The sequence below is a fragment of the Sapajus apella genome, unplaced genomic scaffold (assembly GCF_009761245.1).
Source record: "Sapajus apella isolate SASKATOON/1434 unplaced genomic scaffold, GSC_monkey_1.0 scaffold94, whole genome shotgun sequence".
In the NCBI taxonomy this organism is placed as follows: Eukaryota; Metazoa; Chordata; class Mammalia; order Primates; family Cebidae; genus Sapajus; species Sapajus apella.
In genome coordinates, this window is record NW_022437034.1 from 4,132,992 (window position 1) to 4,158,376 (window position 25,385).

Genomic DNA, 25,385 nt, shown 5'->3' on the forward strand with positions numbered 1-25,385 from the left:
TTATTTAATCTTTGGAACAACCTTTATAATGAAGTTAATGCTGATTTGTAGATCAGTGCTCTGAACTGAACTGCATTAAATCCAGAGTCCATGTTCTGCCCCTAGTATACCATTGGAGTTAAAACTGAGAATAGATTAAATCACGTAGGCAGCAGTGAAAGAATATAGGTATGTTTTCACTTCCCTCTTTCTTTTCTTTTCTCTTTTTTTTTTCTGAGACGGAGTCTCGTTCTGTTGCCCAGGCTGGAGTGCAATGGTATGACCTTGGCTCACTGCAACCTCCACCTCCCAGGTTCAAGTGATTCTCCTGCCTCAGCCTCCTGAGTAGCTAGGATTACAGGCGCCCACCACTATGCCCAGCTAATTTTTGTATTTTTAGTAAGAGACAGGGTTTCACCATGTTAGTCAGGCTGGCTTCGAACTCGTGACCTCAGGTGATCTGCCACCTTGGCCTCCCAAAGTGCTGGGATTACAGGCGTGAGCCACCATGCCCGACCTCATTTCCCTCTTTCAAAGAAGATTATCTTGTGGTTGGATGAAGACCTGTTATAACTGAGTTATTCACACCCATATTTTCACCTACTTTTAGGGTGAAACATAAAATACAAATACCATGAATAATAGTTATATGTATACATTTTATTTCAAGATGGGGTTTCATTCTGTCACCCAGAGTAGAGTGCAGCAGTGTGATCTTAGCTCACTGCATCCTCCACTTCCTGGGCTGAAGTGATGCACCCACCTCAGTCTCCCAAGTGGCTGTGACTACAGGAATATGCCACCATGCTCTGCTAATTTTTGTGTTTTTTGTAAAGATGGGATTTTGCCATGTTGCCCAGGCTGGCCTTGAACCCCTTGGTTGAACTCAAGCAAGCCACCTGCTTTGGCCTACCAAAGTGCTGGGATTTCAGATGTGAGTCACCACACCCAGCCTAAGATATTTTATTTAGTGAAAACTACAAATACTATTTAGGAAGACAAGCTATGTTTACTAGAATTGATTCTTGTGTCTTGATTATGAGCCCTGTTTCTTCAGTGAATATAGAACAGTTTAAGCATTTTAAAATTGGTTCTATGTCAAAATGCCTTACGATCGATTATGTGTGCCTAATAGGTAAGAATTGAGATTAGCAGAAAAGCTGAGAAGAGGACCACTTTGGTGCTATGGGGTGGCCTTGCCTACATGGCCACACAGTTTGGCATTTTGGCCCGGCTTACCTGGTGGGAATATTCCTGGGACATCATGGAGCCGGTCACCTACTTCATCACTTATGGAAGTGCCATGGCAATGTATGCATATTTTGTAATGACACGCCAGGTAAGAATTCCTCTTCAAGTAACTTTTTATGAGATAGTAATAAAGTTTTGATTGTCAAAATAGTTCTCTTTTTTTCTCATCTGCTCAGGCCAATTTTCTTTAAGTACTCATCCTTTACACACATACACACATGTGTGCCATTTGTGTATTAGGCAATATTCTAAGCAAGTGCTGTAGATACAGAAGTAGATATAAGACATGGCTTCCACCCTCATGGAGCTCACAAACCCATTAAATTCATAAAAATATACTACAGTAAGGTGTAGAATAAGTGGACAAAGGAGCAGAGTAGTCAGCTGTAGGATAACTTGTTCAGCTGTGTTGCTTGGCTTTTTATGTACTGTGGGAAAAGTCCCATGCTTTTTATTTTTATTAAGTTTTTGGAATGGAAAATTGGTGCTAACTAATCAAATACTTAAGCTAAACTCCAAACTACTTCTAAGTATGTTGAAAGGAGAGGTTTTGTTGTTGTTTCCTGTAAAGGAAGAGAGCTGATAATTAGATACCTAGTTACTTATACTCAAGTCTATTCTTTTTTTAATTGTACATATTTTTGGGGGTGTGCATGCATGTATACAACATATACATGTGTAATGATCAAATTAGGCTAAATGGCATATCTGCCTCAAACATGTATTATTTCCTTGTATTGGGGACATTCAGAATCCTTTCTTCTAGCTATTTTGAAATATGCAATAAATTATCGTTAACTATTGTGCTATTGAACACTAGAGCTTATTCCTCCTATCTTAGAATTTTGTACCATTAACTGACCTTACCCTATCTCCTTCTCTCCTTTACCCTTCCCAGCCTCTGGTAAACACGACTCTCCTCTTTACTTCTGTGGGATCAACTTCTATAGGATCAGCTTTTTTAGCTCCCACATATTAGTGCCAACATGTGATACTTGTCCCTCTATCCCTGGGCTATTTCATTAAATATCATGCCTTCCAGGCTCATCCATGTTGCTGCAAAGGACAGGATAGCATTCATTTTATGGCTGAGTAATATTCCATTGTATGTATATACCACATTTCCTTTATCCATTCATCTTTGGATAGGCACTTAGGTTGATTCTGTATCTTAGCTATTGTGAATAGTGCTGCAATAAACATGGGAGTGCAGGTATATCTTTAATATACTAATTTCCTTTCCTTTGGATATATACTCACTATTGGGATTGCTGGATCAATCGTATAATATTTCTATTTTTAGTTTTTTTTAAGAAGGCTCCCTACTGTTTTCCATAATGGCTATGCTAATTTACATCCCCAGCATTTCTCCACATCCTCACTAGCATTTGATATTGTTTTTTATTATAGTCATTTTAACTGGAATGAGATGATATTTCATTGTGGTTTTGGTTTTGCATTTCCCTGATGATTAGCAATTCTGAGCATTTCTTCATAGACCTATTAGTCATTTGTATGTCTTCTTTTGAGAAATGTCTGTTCAGATCTTTTGCCTGTTTTTTAATTGGATAGTTTATTTATTTTTTGCTGTTGAGTTGTTTGAGTTCCTTGTAGATTCTGATATAAATCGTGTGTCACATGTATAGTTTGCAAATGTTTTCTCCCAATTCTTTAGGTTGCCTCTTCACTCTGTTGATTGTTTCCTTTGCTATACAAGAGCTTTTTAGTTCGATATAATCCCATTTGTATATTTTGACTTTTGTTTACTGTTTTGTTGAGGTCTTACCCAAAAAATCTTTGCCCAGACCAATTTCCTGGAGCATTTCCCCAATGTTTTCTTGTAGTAGTTTCATAGTCCAGGTCTTAGATTTAAGTCTTTAATACATTCTGATCTGATTTTTTTGTATGGAGAGAGATAGGGGTCTAGTTTCATTCTTCTGCAAATGGTTATCTAGTTTTCCCAGCACCATTTATTTAAAAGACTACCTTTTCCCCATGTGGGTTCATGGCACTTTTGTCAAAGATGAGTTGGCTATAAATGCTTGGATTGATATCTGGATCCTCTATTCTGTTCCTCTGTGTGTTTGTTTTTATGCCAGTACCATCCTATTTTGCTTGCTGTAGCTTTGTAGTAAATTTTGACATCAGGTAGTGTGATGCCTCCAGCTTTGTGCTTTTGCTCAGGATTGCTCTGGCTATTCAAGGTTTTTGTGGTTCTGTATAATTTTTAGGATGTTTTTTCTATTTCTGTGAAGAGTGTAATTGGTATTTTGATAGGGAATATATCTAATGTGTATGTAGTTCAGGGTAGTGTTGGTTTATTCTTTATCAACCAAGGCTCCTTTATTGAATACCAGTATCTAGAACTAATTTTTGTTGTCAATGCTCTTTTAAATAACTTGGTATTCCAGTATCACTTTAGGAAATATGAAGATTATCTGGCAGAAGACTTTTCTATACAGGTATTGATCGACTTACGACCTATGCAACTTAACGACCATTCGACTTTACGACCACAATCGCTAGCCACAACTGCTCCGCATCTGGCAGCGAAAACATTGCCCAGCTGGGCGTACAACAGTGCGGACCAGCTTCCAGCAGCACTACCATCTCCGCGTGCATATGGCCTACTCAAATTACGACCAAATCATGTTACGACCGGTCTGTCAGAACCAATCGTGCTCGTAAGTCGAGCACTACCTGTATAGTGAAAAAAGAAAAAAAAAGGAAATAAGATTAATCATTACTTTCACTTATTATTATAATATACTACCACAGATCCAACCTAGCACTTCCTTCAATATCAAATATTTGAAATACCTCAGACATAGGAAAAACTTTTTCTGTTTTCTTAGTTATCAGAAGAAAGCTGAGAGTTGCTTCTCATATGTTTATATGGCTGCTATTGAACATATGCATTTTCTTTCTGTTATTAGATCAGTGGTCACAGCCTATTTACATTTGGGAAAATGACAGCACAAGAATGTTATTTAACCTATCTTAGCCTCCCAAATGTGTCTAGTAGAGAAGAAAGTAAACTGTTTTATGTCCTACAATTGCTCACCCAGACTTTTTAGCACCTAGTAGCATGTCTGGCTCATACTAATCACTGTGAACAGAACTGAACAGCCACCTCATTCTTATCTGATCACCACTGTGGGCATGGCTTACATCTGTCTGTCTGTGACATTTCTTTCTCTATGTGTGTATATATATATAAAATCTCTCTTTAGCACTGACTGTCTTATGCTCTCTCTCTCATTGTTGCATATTTTTAATGGCTTCTTTTTATCTACTGATTTAAGTCCAAACTCCTTACCCTGGGTATTCATAACTGGTTGCTATCTGTCCTTTCCAAATGTCTTTCAACTCCTCTGTGTATGTTCTGTGTGTTCTAAACAAGCTAAATTATATTCTGTATTCTCCACAGTGTCCTGAGTTTTCCACTCTTTTGTTCCTTACTTTACTTCATTCTTTCAACTGGTAAAGTTCTCCCTGTTGATCTCTACCTGTCACCTTTCAAGATGTTTACTTAAATGTTTATCTTTCATGAACATTTGACCAAGTCCCTGTAGCTAACTTTGATCACTTCCTCTTCAAAATTCCTATAACATATAGGAAGGGTATAACCCTGTGTAGGGTCTAACCCTAGTAGGGTCTTGGGGTGTCCCCTATCACTGTGCTGAGGCGCTGGATCCGAGAAGTAAGGAGACAAAACACCAAAGGACTGGATAAGAGCAGCTGGGCTCAGCGGGCTAGCACCACTTACAAGCGGAGATGGGCGAGGCCTCCAGTGTCCAGGCTGTATTTATTAGGTATAGGTTAGGGGCAAGGGTAGTGAGTGAGGTTATCTTAAGGATAGCGATAGGGTAAAGACAATCACATGAGTAATAAACAAGGGGTCCATCCCCATTAGGTCACCGAGGCAAGGAGGTGGGCAGTGTGCAGCAAGAAGGGTGCAGTGTGCAACATCTCTTATCTAGGGGCAGGCAACTTCTAAGGTTTTCTATAGGAGGGTGTTGTGAGTCAGCACAATAGCAATAGAGCTGACAGAGAATACAGCCAAGGGGGCGTGATTATACCAGAGGAGTTTTTTAAGGCCTCTGAAGTTCACCGGATTGCCAGCCTGAGGCCAGCTTTCCACAGGAACTGGATACAAGACACTACAACTCCCTTACAGGAGGAGTGACTCTTGCGCCAAGCCTGCCATACAGCAGATATCTTTACAATACTGAATGCTGCCGCCTGGGCCAGCCTGCCATGTAGTGCATGCCCTTTCAGGCAGGGGCACTACCACGTGGGCCATTGATTTTTGTCCTGATATGGCTGTTTTATCCCTAGTTCATGCTCTATATCATGTCTGATCTTGACACTGCTCCAACTACAAACTAAGATACGATTTTATTAAAGGGTTATATAAAAGGAAATAAATGAGCAGTAAGTTATTCTTCAAGCACTAATTGTGCTGGGGGTCTGCTTAGTGCCCACAAGGGGGGTTACCCACATTGTGCCTCTCATTTTACTCATCCCATGCTACCTTGTATTATAATTATTATATGCTGTCTTTTTCTCTATACTAGACTGTAATATCTTTTGAGGCTAGACATTTGGTTTTATTCAGTTTTTATTTCTAAGATCTAAAAGACTTAGACTTCAGTCTTTTAGATATACGGCACATGTTCCACAGTGATTTATATCTATATTCTCTTAGGCACTGTGTAACATGTGCCTTATATCTAAAAGACTGAGTAAACTGTACATATCAAATAAATGGCACAGCACTTTTGGAGGCTAAGGCAGGAGGATCACTTGAAGCTAGGAGTTTGAGACCAGCATGGGCAATATAGCAAAACTTTGTCTCTACCAAAAAAAGAAAAATTTTTTTTTAATTAGCCAGGTGTAGTGGTATATGCCTGTAGTCCTAGCTAATTGGGAGGCTGAGGCAGGAGGATCACTTGAGGCCAGGAGTTTGAGGTAACACTGAGCTATGATCATGCGCCTGTACTCCAGTGACAGTATAAGACCCTGTCTCATAAGTAAATAGATAAATAACAGCCATGGTTTCAGCCAAACACTAATATTTTTCCAGTAATACGTTGAAGCTAAAGGCCACCCTTGATATATCTCTTGCTAATTAATTGGGTAGAAAATGGTAGTATTTTCTTGTGGACTTTGCATTTCCTTGATTACTAGGTGAAGCATTCTTTCTACTGTGAAATACCCATCCTTTTTGCTTGGTCATTACTATTAAGTACCTTTTGCTAAGCCTAATTATATGTCAGGCATTTTATATCTATAACATAAGTACATATATTCATATATTTAACTTCAACCTGTAAGTATTAATATATCCATTCTGTAGATGAGGAAACTGAGTCTCCAAGAGAATAAACTCTGCCCAAACATTATATCTAGTACACTGTAGGACAAGGAATTGAACCCAGATTTGTGTGGCTCTGTAGGCTGCTCACTTTCCACTCAATTTATGCTGCCTTCTGTTCATTTATGATGAGTAACTTCTGAACACTATCACTAGAATAGAGAATAGAAATTTTAAAATATTGAAGAATTACTGCTTGCAAAAAGCTGTTTTGTAAATGTTTTCTGTATTAGACTTGAATACAGTGTTACCACTTTTTTCCCTTCTCCTCATGCTGTAGAATCTTTAATGTCCTACCTGTCCTACTAGTTAAATGCTGCATTCTGTGAGTCCCAAAATAGTCTTGCTGCCCCCAAGTGACAAGTTGCAAAATAGCAGTGGTAAACAATTTAGTCACTATTCACTTATGACCAGGAAAACAGTGATCAAATAAAATGTCAATAGTTTCTCATGTTAAATATTCTTTTACTAACTTATATCCATTTTAATATGCCTGGAGCAAATGCCTGTTCAATGGCATTTAAACTCTTCTAAACTGTTGTTACTTGAGTTGCTGCACTTGTTAACAATCTATATATGTCCCAATAGTATGTTAAGTTCCAAAGAATCTTTTTAAGATGGCAAGTTCCTTGAAATCATAAAATCAAATGGAATATTGAGTTTTGCTGATTAATATTTTAGTAGAACCTGAGTACTGATTTCTACTATGTGGAAAAGGAGTCTGGCAGTAAGACTTGCCTGTGGAAGTTGTGTTAGCATGCACGTGGACGAGCAGTCCCACCATCCGGCCCATGCCTTTTCAATGGAGGGGATGTTGCCTCATGGGAGTGAGCATTGATTCTTGGGGAGTCAAAACTATTAGATATTATAATGCATAAACAGATAAACAGTATATTAAACTAAACCTCCTTTGGGGAGGAGGAGCAATCAGGAAAAAATGCCTTAAAAGGTTACCTGGGGGACAATAATGAAAAAAAGTGTTTATAAATACTGACCTAGCCTTTAATATCCTTTACCTCCTCAGTTCCAATAACCGTCATTTATATGGTACTCCAGCAAACCACTTCAATGGCTGAACTGTCCCTCTTATGATATAAATTAGTATGTTAATTTCTGATCATTTATTTTCTTTCTAGACCTTTTATTCACTCACTTTCTCCTTTGACCTCACCCAGACCTTTAAGCTACTGGCATCTTTCTCTTAACTTGTTACTATCACCTTCCTCCTGTATTGCTTCCTTTCCATCCAATTTAAACTGTATCGCCATTTTCTTTTTAGTATCCTTCCATCCCTGCTCTTTTGTCTTTCTACAATATGTACTCTACAAAATCCTAATCTTGGATTAATCTAGCACTTTATCCTATATCTAGGCTATTAGTGCTAGAGAAAAATCGTGTCATCTTGTAGAACTGCTTGTGGTTTCCAATTACATTTTCTTCCCTCATATCCCCACAGTAGTTATTCTAAGACTTCGTATCAAGATCCCCATCCCACCCTTAACCTTGCCTCCCACTTCTCTTAGAAAATAGAAATTAACAGATAGAAGCTAATTCTTAAAACTCTGTAAATGCAACTATATCTGTACCTAATTTCACACTATTTCCATCAAATTCCAAGAAGAGATGACATTTTCCTGTTTAGGGCCACCCCCTCCACATGCTCTTAGTTCCATTCCTTCCTCCTAGTATATTATTCCAGTTGATTTGTTGTGTTCTCTGTGTTTTCAACCTCTCCTCTCTGACTTACTTTCTTTCATAACGAAACTGTCTGAATCTTTTCTCAGTTAGTATCAAATCACAATTTTTTTCTTTTTTCTTTTCTTTTATTATTGCATTTTAGGTTTTGGGGTACATGTGAAGAACATGCAAGATTGTTGCATAGGTACACACATTGCAGTGTGATTTGCTGCCTTCCTCCCCATCACCTATATCTGGCATTTCTCCCCATGCTACCTCTCCCTAACTCCCCACCCCCGCTGTCCCTCCCCTATTTCCCCCTAGCAGACCCCAGTGTGTGATGCTCCCCTCCCTGTGTCCATGTGTTCTCATTGTTCAACACCCACCTATGAGTGAGAACACGCAGTGTTTGATCATCTGTTCTTGTGTCAGTTTGCTGAGAATGATGGTTTCCAGGTTCATTCATGTCCCTACAAAGGACACGAACTCATCGTTTTTGGTGGTTGCATAATATTCCATGGTATGGGCATGTGGTTTGGTTCCAGGATTTTGCTATTGTAAACTGTGCTGCAGTGAACATTCGTGTGCATGTGTTCTTATAGTAGAACAATTTATAATCCTTTAGATATATACCCTGTAATGGGATTGCTGGGTCAAATGGAATTTCTATTTCTAGGTCCTTGAGGAATCACCACACTGTCTTCCACAATGGTTGAACTAATTTACACTCCCACCAACAGTGTAAAAGTGTTCCTATTTCTCCACATCCTCTCCAGCATCTATTGTCTCCAGATTTTTTAATGATCGCCATTCTAATGGGCATGAAATGGTATCTCAATGTAGTTTTGATTTGCATTTCTCTAATGATCAGTGATGAGCATTTTTTCATATGTTTGTTGGCCTCATGTATGTCTTCTTTTGTAAAGTATCTGTTCATATCCTTCACCCACTTTTGAATAGGCTTGTTTGTTTTTTCTTGTAAATCTGTTTTAGTCCTTTGTAGATTCTGGATATCAGCCCTTTGTCAGATGGGTAGACTGCAAAAATTTTTTCCCATTCTGTTGGTTGCCAATTCATCCTAATGACTGTTTCTTTTGTTGTGCAGGAGCTGTGAAGTTTGATTAGGTCCCATTTGTCTATTTTGGCTTTTGTTGTCAATGCTTTTGGTGTTTTAGTCATGAAGTCCTTGCCTACACCTAATGTCCTGAATGGTTTTGCCTAGATTTTCTTCTAGGGTTTTTATGGTGTTAGGTCTTATGTTGAAGTCTTTAATCCATCTGGAGTTAATTTTAGCGTAAGGTGTCAGGAAGGGGTCCAGTTTCTGCTTTCTGCACATGGCTAGCCAGTTTTCCCAACACCATTTATTAAACAGGGAATCCTTTCCCCATTGCTTGTTTTTGTCAGGTTTGTCAAAGATTGGATGGTTGTAGGTGTATTATGTTGCCTTCGAGGCCTGTGTTCTGTTCCATTGGTCTATATCTCTGTTTTGGTACCAGTACCATGCTCTTTTGATTATTGTAGCCTTGTAGTATAGTTTGAAGTCCGGTAGTGTGATGCCTCCTGCTTTGTTCTTTTTGCTTAGAATTGACTTGGCTATGTGGGCTCTCTTTTGGTTCCCTATGAAGTTTGAGGTGGTTTTTTCCAGTTCTGTGAAGAAGGTCATTGGAAGCTTGATGGGGGGGTAGATTAATTTACATTGAATCTGTAAATTACTTTGGGCAGTATGGCCATTTTCACAATATTGATTCTTCCTAACCACAAACATGGAATGTTTCTCCATCTGTTTGTGTCCTCTCTTATTTCGTTGAGCAGTGGTTTGTAGTTCTCCTTGAAGAGGTTCTTTATGTTCCTTGTTAGTTGTATTCCTAGGTATTTTATTCTCTTTGTAGCAATTGTGAATGGCAGTTCGTTCTTGATTTGGCTCTCTTTAAGTCTATTATTGGTGTATAGGAATGCTTGTGATTTTTGCACATTGATTTTGTATCCTGAGACATTGCTGAAGTTGCTTATCAGTTTCTGGAGATTTTGGGCTGAGATGGTGGGGTCTTTTAGATATACAATCATGTTGTCTGCAAATAGAGACAATTTGACTTCCTCCTTTCCTATTTGAATATCCTTTATTTCTTTCTCTTGCCTGATTGCTCTGGCTAGAACTTCCAGTACTATATAACAGGAGTGGTGAGAAAGGGCATCCTTGTCTAGTGCCAGATTTCAAAGGGAATGCTTCCAGTTTTTGCCCATTCAGTAAGGTATTGGCTGTTGGTTTGTCATAAATAGTTTTTATTATTTTGAGATATGTTCCGTCAATACCTAGTTTATTGAGTGTTTTTAGCATAAAGGGCTGTTGAATTTTGTCAAAGGCCTTCTCTGCATCAATTGAGATAATCATGTGGTTTTTGTCTTTGGTTCTGTTTATGTGGTGAATTATGTTTACAGACTTGCATATGTTGAACCAGCCTTGCATCCCAAGGAGGAATCCTACTTGATCATGGTGGATAAGCTTTCTGATGTGCTGTTGCAGTCGGTTTGCCAGTATTTTATTGAAGATTTTTGCATCTATGTTCATCGTGGATATTGGCTTGAAGTTTTCTTTTCTTGCTGAGTCTCTGCCGGGTTTTGATATCAGGATGATGTTGGTCTCATAAAATGATTTGGGAAGGATTCCCTCTTTTTGGATTGTTTGGAATAGTTTCAGAAGGAATGGTATCAGCTCCTCTTTGTATGTCTGGTAGAATTTGGCTGTGAACCCATCTGGACCTGGGTTTTTTTTGGGTGGTAGGCTCTTAATTGCTGCCTCAACTTCAGCCCTTGTTATTGGTCTATTCAGGATTTCGACTTCTTCCTGGTTTAGGCTTGGGAGGGTGCAAGTGTCCAGGAATTTATCCATTTCTTCCAGGTTTAGTAGTTTATGTGCATAGAGTTCTTTGTAATAATCTCTGATGATGGTTTGAATTTCTGTGGAATCTGTGGTGATATCCCCTTTATTGTTTTTAATTACATCTTTTTGATTATTCTCTCTTTTCTTTTTTATTAATCTGGCTAGTGGTCTGTTTTGTTGATCTTTTTGAAAAACCAGCTCCTGTATTTATTGATTTTTTGAAGGGTTTTTGTGTCTCTATCACCTTCAGTTCTGCTCTGATCTTTGTTATTTCTTGTCTTCTGCTAGGTTTTGAGTTTTTTTGATCTTGCTCCTCTAGCTCTTTCAATTTTGACAATAGGGTGTCGATTTTAGATCTCTCCTTGCTTCTCACATGGGCATTTATTGCTATATATTTTCCTCTAGAGACTGCTTTAAATGTGTCCCAGAGATTCTGGTATGTTGTGTCTTCATTCTCATTGGTTTCAAAGAACATCTTTATTTCTGCCTTCATTTCATTGTTTATCCAGTCAACATTCAAGAGCCATTTGTTCAGTTTCCATGAAGCTGTGCAGTTCTGAGTTAGTTTCTGAATTCTGAGTTCTAACTTGATTGCACTGTGGTCTGAGAGACTATTTGTTATGATATCCATTCTTTTGCATTTGCTGAGGAGTGATTTACTTCCAATTATGTGGTCAATTTTAGAGTAGGTGCAATGTGGTGCTGAGAAGAATGTATATTCTGTGGATTTGGGGTGGCGAGTTCTGTAAATGTCTGTTAGGTTTGCTTGGTCCAGCTCTGAGTTCAAGTCCTGGATATCCTTGTTAATTTTCTGTCTCATTGATCTGTCTAATATTGACAATGGGGTGTTAAAGTCTCCCACTATTATTGTGTGGGAGTCTAGTCTCTTTGTAAGTCATTAAGAACTTGCCTTATGTATCTGGGTGCTCCTGTATTGGGTACGTATATATTTAGGATCGTTAGCTCTTCTTGTTGCATTGATCCTTTTACCATTATGTAATGTCCTTCTTTGTCTCTTTTGATCTTTGTTGGTTTAAAGTCTTTTTTATCAGAGATGAAAATTGCAACTCCTGCTTTTTTTGCTCTCCATTTGCTTGGTAAATCTTCCTCCATCCCTTTATTTTGAGCTTTTGTGTATCCTTGCATGTGAGATGTGTTTCCTGGATACAGCTCACCAATGGGTTTTGGCTTTTTATCCAATTTCCCAGTCTGTCTTTTGATTGGGGCATTTACCCATTTACATTTAGGGTTTATATTGTTGTGTGTGAATTTGATCCTGCCATTTTGGTGCTAGCTGGCTGTTTTGCCTGTTAGTTGATGCAGTTTCTTCACTGTGTTGATGCACTTTACCATTTGGTATGTTTTTGGAGTGGCTGGTACTGGTTGTTCCTTTCTATGTTTAGTGCCTCTTTCAGGAGCTCTTGTAAGGCGGGCCTGGTGGTGACGAAATCTCTGAGTACTTGCTTGTTCGCAAAGGATTTTATTTTTCCTTCACTTATGAAGCTTAGTTTGGCTGGATAGGAGATTCTGGGTTGAAAGTTCTTTTCTTTAAGGATGTTGAATATTGGCCCCCACTCTCTTCTGGCTTGTAGGGTTTCTGCTGAGAGATCTGCTGTGAGTCTGATGGGCTTCCCTTTGTGGGTAACCTGACCTTTCTCTCTGGCTGCCCTTAGCATTTTCTCCTTCATTTCAACCCTGGTGAATCTGATGATTATGTGCCTTGGGGTTGCTCTTCTTGAGGAATATCTTTGTGTTGTTCTCTTTATTTCCTGGAGTTGAATGTTTGCCTGCCTTGCTAGGTTGGGGAAGTTTTCCTGGATAATATCCTGAAGAGTATTTTCCACCTTGCATTCATTCTCTTTGTCACATTGACGTACACCTATCAAACGTAGATTAGGTCTTTTCACATAGTCCCATATTTCTTGGAGACTTTGTTCATTCCTTTTTACCCTTTTTTCTCTAATCTTGCCTTCTCGTTTTATTTCATTGAGTTGATCTTCGATCTCTGATATTCTTTCTTCTGCTTGGTCAGTTCAGCTGTTGAAACTTGTGTTATGATTCACAAAGTTCTCGGGTTGTGGTTTTCAGCTCCATCAGTTCACTTATATTCCTCTCTAAGTTGTTTATTCTCGTTAGCATTTCATCAAATCTTTTTTCAAAGTTCCTAGTTTCTTTGCGTTGGGTTAGAACATGTTCTTTTAGCTCACAGAAGTTTCTTAATACCCACCTTCTGAAGCCTGATTCTGTCAATTCATCACACTCATTCTCCATCCAGCCTTGTTCCCTTGCTGGTGAGGAGTTGAGATCCCTTGTAGGAGGAGAGGCATTCTGTTTTTGGGTGTTTTCATCTTTTTTGCGCTGGTTTCTTCCCATCTTTATGGATTTATGTACTGTCGTCTTTGTAGTTGTTGACTTTCAGATTGGGTGTCTGAGTGGACGTCCAGTTTGTTGATGATGAAATTATTTCTTTCTGTTTCTTAGTTTTCCTTCTAACAGTCTGGCCCCTCTGCTGTAGGACTGCTGAGGTCCACTGCAGGCCCTGCTTGCCTCGGGATCACCTGCAGCGGCTGCAGAACAGTAAGGGTTGCTACCAGTTTCTTCCGCTGCTATCTTTGTCCCAGAAGGATACCCGCCCGATGTCAGTCTGATCTCTCCTTTATGAGATGACTCTTTGGATATACGGGGGTTAGGGAGCTGCTTGAGGGGACAGTCTGTCCTTTACAGGAGCTCAAGTGCTGAGCTGTGAGCTCCGTTGTTCATTCAGAGCTGCTGGGCAGGTACATTTAAGTCTGCTGCAGCAGAACTCATAAATCCCCTTTACTTTCCACCCACCCCCCCACCACGTGCCCTGTCCTGGGAAGTTAGGGCTTTATTTATGAGTTTCGGTTGTGCTGCTGCCTTTTTTCAGGGCTGCCCTGCCCAGCGAGGAGGCAGCCTAGTCACTGTTGGCCTGCAGAGGTTTTGCTAAGCTGCTGTGGGCTCTGCGCAGCTGCCGTGTGAACTTCCCTGCAGTCCTGTTTATACGGGTGTAGTCAGAACTGCCTCAGCAGTGGCGGCCCACGGACTCTCTCTGTAATGGCAGGCTGCCTCAGCAATGGCAAACTTCCTCCGTAGTGGTGGACTGCCTCAGTAATGGCGGACACCCCTCCCCCACAGAGCTGGACTATCCAAAGTTCACACCACCACACTCCAGCCTGGGTGACAGAGTGAGACTGCATTAAAAAATTAAATTAAGTTAAAATTTAAAAAGAAAATTTCCATCTAGACACATCGGAAGTAGAACTTCAAAAGCCAAAGCCAAATGGAAAAATCTTAAAAGCAGCCAAAGAGAGAAAAAAGTTTGCCTTCAAAGGAGTCCCTGTTAGACTGAATGCTGACTTCTCAATAGCAGCAATGAAAGCCAGAACACAATGGGATAGTATCTTCAATTTCTAGAAGGAAAATAACTGCCATCTTAGAATTCTATACTCAGCAAAAAATCTTTCCAAAATAAAGACATTTTCAGAAAAACAGAGAATTTGTCACAACTAGACCTGCACTAAAGAAGATGCTAAAAGATGTTCTTTGGGCAGAAGAAAGATTATCACATACGAAAAGTCAGAAAAGCAGAAAGGAATAAAGAGCAACAAAAATGATAAACCTGTGAGTGATGAGTCTAAACAAATATTAAATGTATAAAACAATTAAACTCTTATGGAATTTAAGATATAGAGAGAATTAAAATATGCAACAACAGACCAGACATGGTAGCTCACGCCTGTAATCCCAGCGCTTTGCGAGGCTGAGGCTGGCAGATCATTTGAAGTCAGGAGTTTGAGACCAGCATGGTAAAACCCTGTCTTGACTAAAAATACAAAAAAATTAGCTGGGCATGGTGGCATACGCCTGTAATGCCAACTACTGGGGAGGTTGAGGCACGAGAATTGCTTGAACCTTGGAGGTGGAGGTTGCAGTGAGCCAAGATCATACCACTCCAGCCTGGGTGACAGAGCAAGATTCTGTCTCAAAAACAAACAAATAAATAAACAAATAAATAAAATATGCAACAACAATGACATATATGTCTGGAGCAGGTAAATAGACTTAAAATGTTCTAGTATCCCTTCATTGTCTGGGGGTGGAAGTACCACTTCTATTCACCTTTGAACAGGAGGCCCTAGCCAGTGTAGAAGGCAAGAAGAACAGAGTATGAAACATGTAAAGACTGGAAAGAAAGAAAACTGACACAGATTTTGTTCCGGAAAAAATGCAGAAATGTACAGATAATTAGTTAGAATCTATAAGTGAGTTTCATAAGGTTATTGTATACAAGGTCAGTGTATGCAAATCAATTGCATATCTATATGCTAGCAACAAATGGTTAGAAAATGAAAATATTTTAAAGCTGCACCTTAAAATTAATTTTAAAAATACATAGACCACAAGTAGAAGGCAAAGCAGTGGGGGGAAAACCCTAGAAATATATTGTATAAAAAATGTATAAGACTCTATGCAAAAATGTCAGTTCTACTCAACTGATCCATTAGATTCAGTGCAATCCCAGTCAGTCAAAAATCCCAGCAGATTTGGGGATTAGGGAAGAGATTTGAATAGACTGCTTCTAAAACTTGTATGGAAATGTAGAAGAGTAAGACAAGCCAATAAACTCTTGAAGAAAAACTGGGTAAGAGGATTTGCTCTATCAGATCTGAAGATTATAACTACAACTACAACTTTAGTTATAACATTCCAATAACAGTGGCACAAGGATAGACCTGTAGAATAGAAGAGTATAGAAACAGACCCAATATAAATCAACTTCTGATTTTTTTTTTTTTTGAGATGGAGTATTGCTGTCACCCAGGCTGAAGCAAAATGGCACAGTCTTGGCCCACTGCAACCTCTGCCTCCCGATTCAAGCAATTCTCCTGCCTCAGCCTCCCGAGTAGCTGGGATTACAGGTGCATGCCACCATGCCAGCTAATTTTTTTGTTCTCTAGTAGAGACAGAGCTTCACCATGTTGGCCAGGCTGGTCTCAAGCTCTTGACCTTGTCATCCACCCTCCTTGGCCTCCCAAAGTGCTGGGATTATAGGCCTGACCACTTTAAAAAAAAAAAAAAAAAGATGACAGGCCTGGCATGATGGCTTATACCTATAATCCCAGCACTTTGGGAGGCCAAGGTGGGAGAATCACTTGAGGCCAGAGGTTCACGACCAGCCTGGGCAACATAGTGAGACCCTATCGCCACAGTTGAGTGTGGCGGCGTGCACCTGTGGGTACCTGCTACTTAGGAGGCCAAGCGGAGAGGATTGCTTGAGCCTAGGAGTTTGAGGCTGCAGTGAGCTATGATTGTACCACTATACTCCAGCCTTGGAGTACAAAGATGGCCACCCTACAAAGAAAGGAGAGTCTTTTTCAATAAGTGGTGCTATGACAGTTGAATACCCATATTAAAAAATGAAATAACCCCATTTTATAATATAAACAAAAATTCCAGGTGGATTATAGATCTAAATATGATAGGTAATGTAATAAAGATCCTATAAGAGTATCTTAATGACTAGAGAATGGTTTCCTACACAGAATGAAAAGCACTAACCATGTAGGATAAGAATGATAAAGTAAGCCAGGCACTGTGGTGTGTGCTAGTAATCCCAGCTACTTGGGAGGCTGAGATGGGAGGATCACTTGAACCCAGGAGTTCAAGGCCAGCCAACATAGCAAGGTCCCATCTCACAAAAGAGGAAGAATGATAAATTCAACTACATTAAATTAACATCTGTTTATTAAAGAACACCCATGAAGAGGGTAAACAGACTGGAAGGAGATACTTGCAGTATGTATACCCAACAAAGGATCTATATCCAGAATATACAAATTCTACAAATCAGTAAGAAAGTGACAATCCACCAGAAAAAATGGCAAGAGATTTGAACAGGCATTTCTAAAAGAGGATATGCAAATGGCCAATAATATATTAAAAGGCCTCAGCCTCTTAGTGATCAGGAAAGTGCTGTGTATCTCCAAGAGAAATGAAAACATACATCCACACAAAAACTTGTACACAAGTGTTCACAGCAGGATTGTACATAATAGCCCCAACATGGAAAAATCCAAATGCTATCAACTCATGAATGGATAAATAAAATGTGGCATAACTATTCAATGGAATGTTATTTGGCAATAAAAAGAAACGAAATACTGATACATGCTACAAATATTTCAACCTTGAAAATATTATGCTAAGTGAAAGAATCCAGACACAAAAGGCCACATATTATATGATTCCACTTACATGAAATGTCCAGAATAGAGAAATTATAGAGGCAGAAGAAAGAATTGGAAGTTACCTAGAATTGGGAGTTTTGGGGAAGAGGAGAATTGACCGTTGAAGTACCGGTATGGAGTTCCGTTTTGGGGTGATGAAAATGTTCTAAAATTGTAGTAATGATTGTACAACTCTGTGACTATATTATAAACCATTGAGTATTATACTTTAATTGGGTGAATTTTATGGTATGTGAATTATATATCAATAAAGCTTTTTTTTTAAAAGGAGATAATATTGCATACACAACACAATCACTAACATTTTTAAAGCTGGCAATATCAAGTATTGGCAAGGAAGTGGAATGATGGTACCTCTCATATCCTGCTGATAGTAGAATTGGTACAACCATTTTGGAAACTGTTTAACATCACTTCTTACATTTGAACACATGCATACCCTGTGATCTAAGATTTCCACTCGTAAGTATATCTCCAGCAGAATAGATAAATCCAGAAATGTTTTTGGCAGTATTATTCGTAAGAACCAAAACAACCCAAAAGTTTATCAATAGTAGAATGGTTAAATAAACTATGATGAAGTCATACAATGCAATATAATGGAAATGAATAGACTGCAGCTACACACAAAAGGTGAATTTCACAAACATAATACTGAGTGAAAGTAGCCATGTAAATATATACCATTTGACTCCATCTTCATAAAACAGGTAAAACTAAGTTGTGAAGCTTAGGAATCCATGCTTAAGGAGGTACGTTATAAGGAAAGCAAGAAAACAATTACCATAAAAGTCAAGTTAGTGATTACTTTGGGGAAAGAGGTGTAAGTAATTGGGAAGGGGCAGGAGGGAGCTTCTGGATTGTTGGCAGTGTTCTATTTTTATAAAATCTGGTGATGAGTAACATGTTCATTGTGATATACGTTTTGTGTGTACTGTTCTGTATGTTTCACGGTAGAAATGTTCAGGCAGTAATTAAATACTTCACACAGCACATGTCAGCACAAGTGCGTACATATATATTAAATCTAAGCAGCAGTTAGTAGGTATTTTGTGACGATGGTATGCTAAGGACTAATAATTCAGTTTCTTTATTTTTTTAGGAGTATGTTTATCCAGAAGCCAGAGACAGACAATACTTATTATTTTTCCATAAAGGAGCCAAAAAGTCACGTTTTGACCTAGAGAAATACAATCGACTCAAGGATGCAATTGCTCAGGTAAGTTTTATAAAATTTAAAATAAATCCCAGCCCCATCTTGCATGGTTATTATTATTATCCACTGCCACAGTTCTTCAAATGAGGAAACGGAAAGAATGTTCCAACCCTCTTCTTCTTGTATAAATTATTCCTCAGTTGATTACAGCAACTATTTTAGACGTGGATATTTCTCTAGAAAGTTTTATAAAAAGCAAGTGAGAAGATGGTGGGTTCGCTCTATCCTGTTAACACCAGCACATTGACATTTTTAGGCCTACTTTTCTTTTTATTTTATTTTATTTTATTTCTTTATAGTTGTCTGTTTCTACTTTTCTCTCTGCTTTTTGATTATTTCTATAATAATTGATCTAAGATTTTTCACATAAATGTGTGGTGGCAGTGGGGAAAAGTAAAACTCAGGTAAGAGGGAAAGACTGCTAGAAATCTTTGCCAGGGACAGGTTAGGGATTATTAAACTAGAAAATGCTTTTGGAAAAGATTGATACATTTTATTTTTCATAAAAGCTACCTCTTTCAAATTTCTGGATGTGCTTCCCTCACTGTGTTATCTTTGATTTTGGCGACTAAGCCCACATTCCTTTTCTCTGTAGTCTTTGTGACTTTAGAGATTTTTCAGCAATCTCTAGAAGCTTTTCCATTCTCTTTAATGTTTAGTTGCTTTTCTCTGCCTTTCCTGTCTCTTCTTGATGATGAGGTTGTGCTTTGAATAGGCTTAATCCATCTTCCTGCTTTGGCTTAAGTGAACTTCTGTCTTCCTTTGCTATGTATGGTGGCTCTGAACTGGAGGGAATGCATCAGAATCATCTCTGGAGCTGTTAAAACTACAGATGCTTCAGTCTTAGCCTAGGCTTGCTCATTAGTCCAGCTCCTCCAGGGTGAAGTCCAAGCATGTATGAGTTTTGAAAGTACTACAATTGACTACACATGCGGTTTTAAAATTCACTGGCTAAGTAAAAACTAAACAGATACTGGATAAATATCTAAAATCTTGAGTAGCATAAAGTTCTGGCTCCAGGCAGAGGTTTGTAAAAGGGCTTCTCATTGGAGAAATACTATCAAGATGTATGTCTCAGATGCTCCTTACATTCTTAGCCCCTGAGTCCTACCCTGTTGGTAGCACTGCTTTTTCTGGAGGCTTTGTTGATAGCTGAAACTGCCAAGGACAGCTTCCATTTTGGATTCACCCTTTGCTGTCCTATGCCGTGAGTTAAAGTGCTTTGTCTTTCGAGGCACTCTTATTTTGAGAGTAATTGAGATGATCTCTCTGACTCACAGTAATGGAGAACAGACAGTTTCTTTTTTTCACTAGACAGTAATATCATTGAGAGCTCCACTAGCCAGTTTTTCTCACCTTTTGTTTCTATTTTAGGCAGAAATGGACCTTAAGAGACTGAGAGACCCATTACAAGTACATCTGCCTCTCCGACAAATTGGTGAAAAAGATTGATCTGCAAAGAGCCTCTGAATCCCAGCAGAAGGAACACCTGTTTGCCTTTTTAATTAAAGCATTGCAGGTGGAAGCTGGGAACCATGTGGGGGTAGAGCGTTTTTACCTTTAATTATAAAACAAAAACAGAAAGGATCTGAGGGAAGAAGGGAGTGTTAAAACCTGAGGATCAGGCATTGTGGAATATAAGATCAAAGGGCTTAGTGAATATTGTCTTAACGAAGTATCTCACTTTCTGGATAAAAATGATGCAGTTATATAGTCGAGAGATTCATAAAGAGAAAGTGACGCTGGGGGTGTTTGTTTCTTGCATCTTCTCTGCAGAGTCAGCAAAACAGTAACACACCAGCACCCCACTCTGCTCTATTTTTTTTTTAATTTAACTTTCCCTATTTTTGACATAGGAGTAAATAAATATACCAGAAAAGCAGATTCTCATGATATGTGGATGGCAATCTGAGTGCATATCAGTAGCATTTATTTTAAATCGGACCCAGTCTCTGCAGAGTTACCAGGAATCTCTCCCTCCTGCACCCCTTTACTGACCACCTACCTGTACCTCTTGGCTACACTCATTTTTTTCCATTTGATAATTGGAACCAACTTACAACTGTTTAATAATTGATACTTTATCTCTTAATACTTTCTTAAATGTCTGTATAGCCCAGTGCTCTAGATCAGTGTCTAAAAATCATTGGCAACACTGCATGAGGTTGTTGGTTTGATTTTGTTTTTCTATTAATTAGTCTTTCACAGGAGGAAAATTTGCCCTCCTTTATAGGCGTATCTATTGATAATCCCCTCTCCCTCCACTACACAAGTCAGAGAGAGGAGGGGTGTTCAGCTGTACTACCAAATCAGGAAGATGTAAGGTTTACAAACTGGCTAAAAATCATGGCTCTGTAGCCATTTCAACCCAAATAATTTTATTGCTAATCTGCTTGTGTGACAGCATTCCAGGCCAGCCAGATGGCACTGCCTTGTCTGGAGGCTTTGTTCATCTCAAAGGACACACACTTCCACACTGTTTGGGAGTCCTCCCACCTCCACAACTTCAGTTGTTGCAAATCGAGTGTGTGGATCTCAAAGGGTGCAATTTATCTTTATACAGGAATACACTTCTAGGGCTTCCTTCAGCCTACTCTCTTCACCCTATGTTTTCTTATCTTAAACTGAGAGAAAGAAAATTAATCTTTTACTTTGTCAAAACGTTTTCTACCATATTTCCAGATGACATCTGCGCTTGAAGAGTCAAAGGAATCTGTGTCTAATATCCTGTTTTTAACTGCTGTAGGGGCAGGATGGAAAGGATGATGGGGGCTGCCACACCACTGATTGGCCTTTTCTTTCACATGATTCGTTTTTCGTCATTGTGGCAAGGAATTTCTTTCTTTTTTTCTTCCTCCTTTGGGATCATTGTGTATGAAAAGAAAAACTTTAAATGACAAACCCAGACTCCAGGTGCCTTGCAAAGGTTGAAGGCCAGCCAGGATTGCTGCTGCTGCTACTCCTGCCACCATCCCTTTCATTGGCATGATGGAATGAAAGGATGCATGTCTCCACTTCCTCACCCTCCACCCACTTCCTTCTCCCACCACCACCCCCAGTCGTCAGCTCCTTCCCTCATTTATTTTTGTTGTGTGAATTATTTTTAAACCATTTATCCTGTTTGTGCATAGGATTTTTAAGAAGAAACAGCACAGTGCAATGAGCAAATCTTTTCGGGGTGTGTGGGAGGCAAGGGAGGGAGGACATGGAGAAAAGTTCTTTAAACAAATAGCAAACTATTGAACATGTGTAAAATCCTGTATCATTTATGAAATATGTATAAAAAGCAATGTACCTTCTGGAACAATAAATACTTATTCAATTTTTGAAGGATAGCATCTCATTCTTTAAAACAAAACCAGAAAAACTACGTTTCCTTTGTTTCTAGGTATGAAATTTTTTACTTCTAAAATTCATTTTTATAAAAATATTATCAAATTAAGCTCTCTTCCTTAAGCCTATATTTCAAAACTAGGCATTTCACTAATTATTGCTGAACCTAAGATGATCAGTATTTTCCTAATTTTCCAGAGCCACCAAGAGGTCGAGTGACCTCTACAACCATAAATAAAGTCAGCAGCAGCAGTCTCAGTAAGCCTGAATCCTTAATCTCCTGATGGACAGGAAAAATCTCCATGGTATCATATCACCTGGATTGCCCAGTGTAGGCTCCTGGACTCAAGAAGATTGCTCAAGGATGCACCAAAATTAAGTATTCATTATTTTCAGAGTTTGTATGAAATTTACAGTGGTAGCCAAATGGGAAAAATATCACACAGACAACCCTGACCCACATGTAAGGTGTAAGAAGGTAAGGTCTGACAGAGCTGGAGCATCGCCATCTTGGACAAGCACTGCCAGTTTAAGTTCCCCTTGACTGAAAACTGCCTAAATCCAGCCCAAAAAAATCAGCCTAATGGCTGTCAGCATGACCATAAACCACAATTGACACCTCTGATCAAAAACATTCCAACCCTGAAATTAAAGCCCTCTCCGACTAGAGACATGCCAGCCCCGAAATAACCTCCCCTCCGAACAGAAACGTTCCACCCCGGCAATAAAAACTCTTCTCTACCCAGAAACACTCAGAGCCTGAGGTAAGCTCTTCCCCGCTAAACCCTTAAGTACCCTTAGTCAGTCAGAGAGAAGCTCCTGATTGAAATCAGCCAGAATCTCCCTCAGGTTTATTCTTCAAAATAAGCCTGTCTTTGACTGTCGAGCCACTTTTTGTTTCTTCTTTCAGCTCGTACAAGGCTGAAAATATTAAGTCATTTTTTGCATTCAACAAATAGTATGTATATATTTCACACATTCTGTTAAGCTTTGCAGGGTTGTTTTTGTTTTGGTTAGTTTTTTTAAGGAAAATAAAAACATGATTCCTTGCCTTTAAGGAGCTTACAATTTGAAGTTTAAAGCAGGAGTATCCAATCTTCTGGCTTCCCTGGGCCATACTGGAAGAAAAAGAATTGTCTTGGGCCACACATAAAATACACTAACACTAATGATAGCTGATGAGCTAAAACAAAATGCAAAAAAAAAACTCAAATGTTTTAAGAAAGTTTACGAATTTGAAAAAAAAAATAGAGAAAAGAAAAAGAAAAGAAGAAAAGGAAAAAGAATTTGTGTTGTGCTGCACACAGCCTGCAAACCATGGGTAGGACAAGCTTACTTTAAAGTATAGTGAACCTAACAAAAACTAAAAAATGAACAGAGGAGTTGGACAGTTCTCCAAAGAAGATACACAAATGCCCAATAAACACGAAAAGATGCTCAACATCACTAATAACTAAGGAAAGGTAAAACTATCACGAAATACCATTTCACACCCGTAAGGATGGCTATTATCAGAAAAAGCAGAAAATTAAATATGTTGGTGAGGAAGTAGGGAAATTGGAACCCTTGGCACTGCTGGCGGGAATGTAAAATGATGCATCTCCTGTGGAAAACAGTATGGTGGCACCTCAGAAAGTGAAACAGCCATATGATCCAGCAATTCTACTTCTGGGTATATATCCAAAAGAATTGGAAGTTGGGACAAACAGACATGTATACACACATGTTCATAGCAGCAGCATTCACCATAGCCAAATGGTAGGAGCAACCTGATGTCTGCCAACAAATGGATGGATAAACAAAATATGGTGTGTGCACACAATTGAGGATTCAGCCATACAATAATGGAATTTGGTCACATGCCGTAAAAAGGATGAGCCTTGAAGACACATGCTGAATGAATCATGCTAGTCCCAAAAGGACAATAACTGTATGATTCCACTTATATGAAGTATTTAGAGTAGTCAGATTCATAGAAATACCAAGTTAAATACTGGCTGCCACGGAAAAGGGAGTTATTGTTTAATGCATACAGAGTTTCAGTTTGGTAAATGACAAGAGTTCTGGAGGTGGTTGGTGGCGATGGTTGCCCAACGATGTGAATGCACCTAATGCCACTGAACTATATGTACACTTAAGTGGTTAAAATGATAGATTTTATGTATATTTTACCACAATAGAGGGAAAAAACGTAGTGGATTAAAGGCACGTAATGACAGTGTTAAAGCTATTGCCGAGCGTAAGTAATGCAATTTTGCTGAGAGAGCATAGGCTTTAGAGGTGGAAAAAGTAAAAGGGTTCTCAGAACATGGTCCCCAGAGCAGCAGCATGTCATCTCCTGCAACTGTTAGAAATGCAAGTTCTCTGGTCCCTTTTGGATCAGAAACTAGGAGCGGAGCCAGAAATCTGTGTTCAACAAGCCCTCCTGGTGATTCTGATGAGAACCCTTGATCTAGTCTAACCATTGCTTTAAAGAGAAAGGAACTGAGGAACAGAGCTGGCGTCTGTGTCACAACTCCTCAGTGCACCCTGTGGTCAAATACCAGACTGAGTGACTGGAGGACTGCTGAGCATGGTGACTGTGGTGAGTAGAAAAGATATAACCAGAGGTCTTGTTAATGCTAATGTGGTATTCTGCCTGTCAGGGTGCAGCAGTAAGCACGCGGTAGATGTTTTCAAAACAAATACAAATAGGTTGACTTTTAAAATCTATCTGGAAAGATTTCACAGAAAAATGGGACTTAGATTTTAGAGCTCAGTTTCACCACTACTCTTCAGAGTTTTAATTGAGATTTATCACTGCCAACCTTTGTTGCTCTCCCAAATAAGTCCTAACTCCTCGTCTCCCATGGGCTCTTATGATATTTCCTTGGGATAAATGTGTAGGTTATTTTTAATGAATCCTGCTGAATATAAGATTACCTACTTTGCCTGTAATCCCAGCACTCTGAGAGGCCACAGTGGGTGGATAGTTTGAATTCAGGAGTGTGAGACCAGCCTGGGCAACATGGCAAACCCCATCTCTACTAAAAATACAAAAATTAGCCAGGTGTGGTGGTGCACACCTGTAATCGCAGCTACTTAGGTGGCTGAGGCAGGAGAATTGCTTGAACCCCAAAGGCAGGGACTGCAGTGAGCTGAAATCACACCACTGCACTCCACCCTGGGTGACAGAGTGAGACCCTGTCTCCAAAAAAAAAAAAAAAAAAGATTGCCTACTTTATAAATGTTTATGTATGTTTTATGAATGCATCATACACTGGGCAACCCCTCCTCCGTGAACATCGGCTCCTGTGACTCCACCCTCGGGTTTCCTTTCATAAATCTCTGACTACTTCTTGGTCTCTTTTACAGCATCCTATTCCTCTGCCCACATCTTTAATGTTAAGCCTCCCCAAGGTT

The 25,385-nt window shown here is 39.2% G+C and overlaps 1 protein-coding gene across 12 annotated transcripts in view; it reads left to right on the plus strand.

Moving 5' to 3' along the window:
* The window catches only part of MCU (mitochondrial calcium uniporter), a 233,895-nt gene extending 210,549 nt beyond the window's left edge, over positions 1-23,346 (plus strand). For 10 of the 12 annotated variants that reach the window (XM_032256317.1, XM_032256327.1, XM_032256330.1 and 7 more), the window contains 3 exons: positions 1,115-1,318; positions 18,537-18,653; positions 20,025-21,980. In XM_032256317.1, the coding sequence (XP_032112208.1) occupies positions 1,115-1,318; positions 18,537-18,653; positions 20,025-20,102 (399 nt within the window). In that variant the 3' untranslated portion in view covers positions 20,103-21,980. Of the gene's footprint in view, positions 1-1,114; positions 1,319-18,536; positions 18,654-20,024; positions 21,981-22,181 lie in introns of those variants that run through there. The other 2 variants (XM_032256319.1, XM_032256318.1) reach the window with 2 other exon arrangements.
* The last annotated feature ends 2,039 nt before the right edge of the window (positions 23,347-25,385 follow it).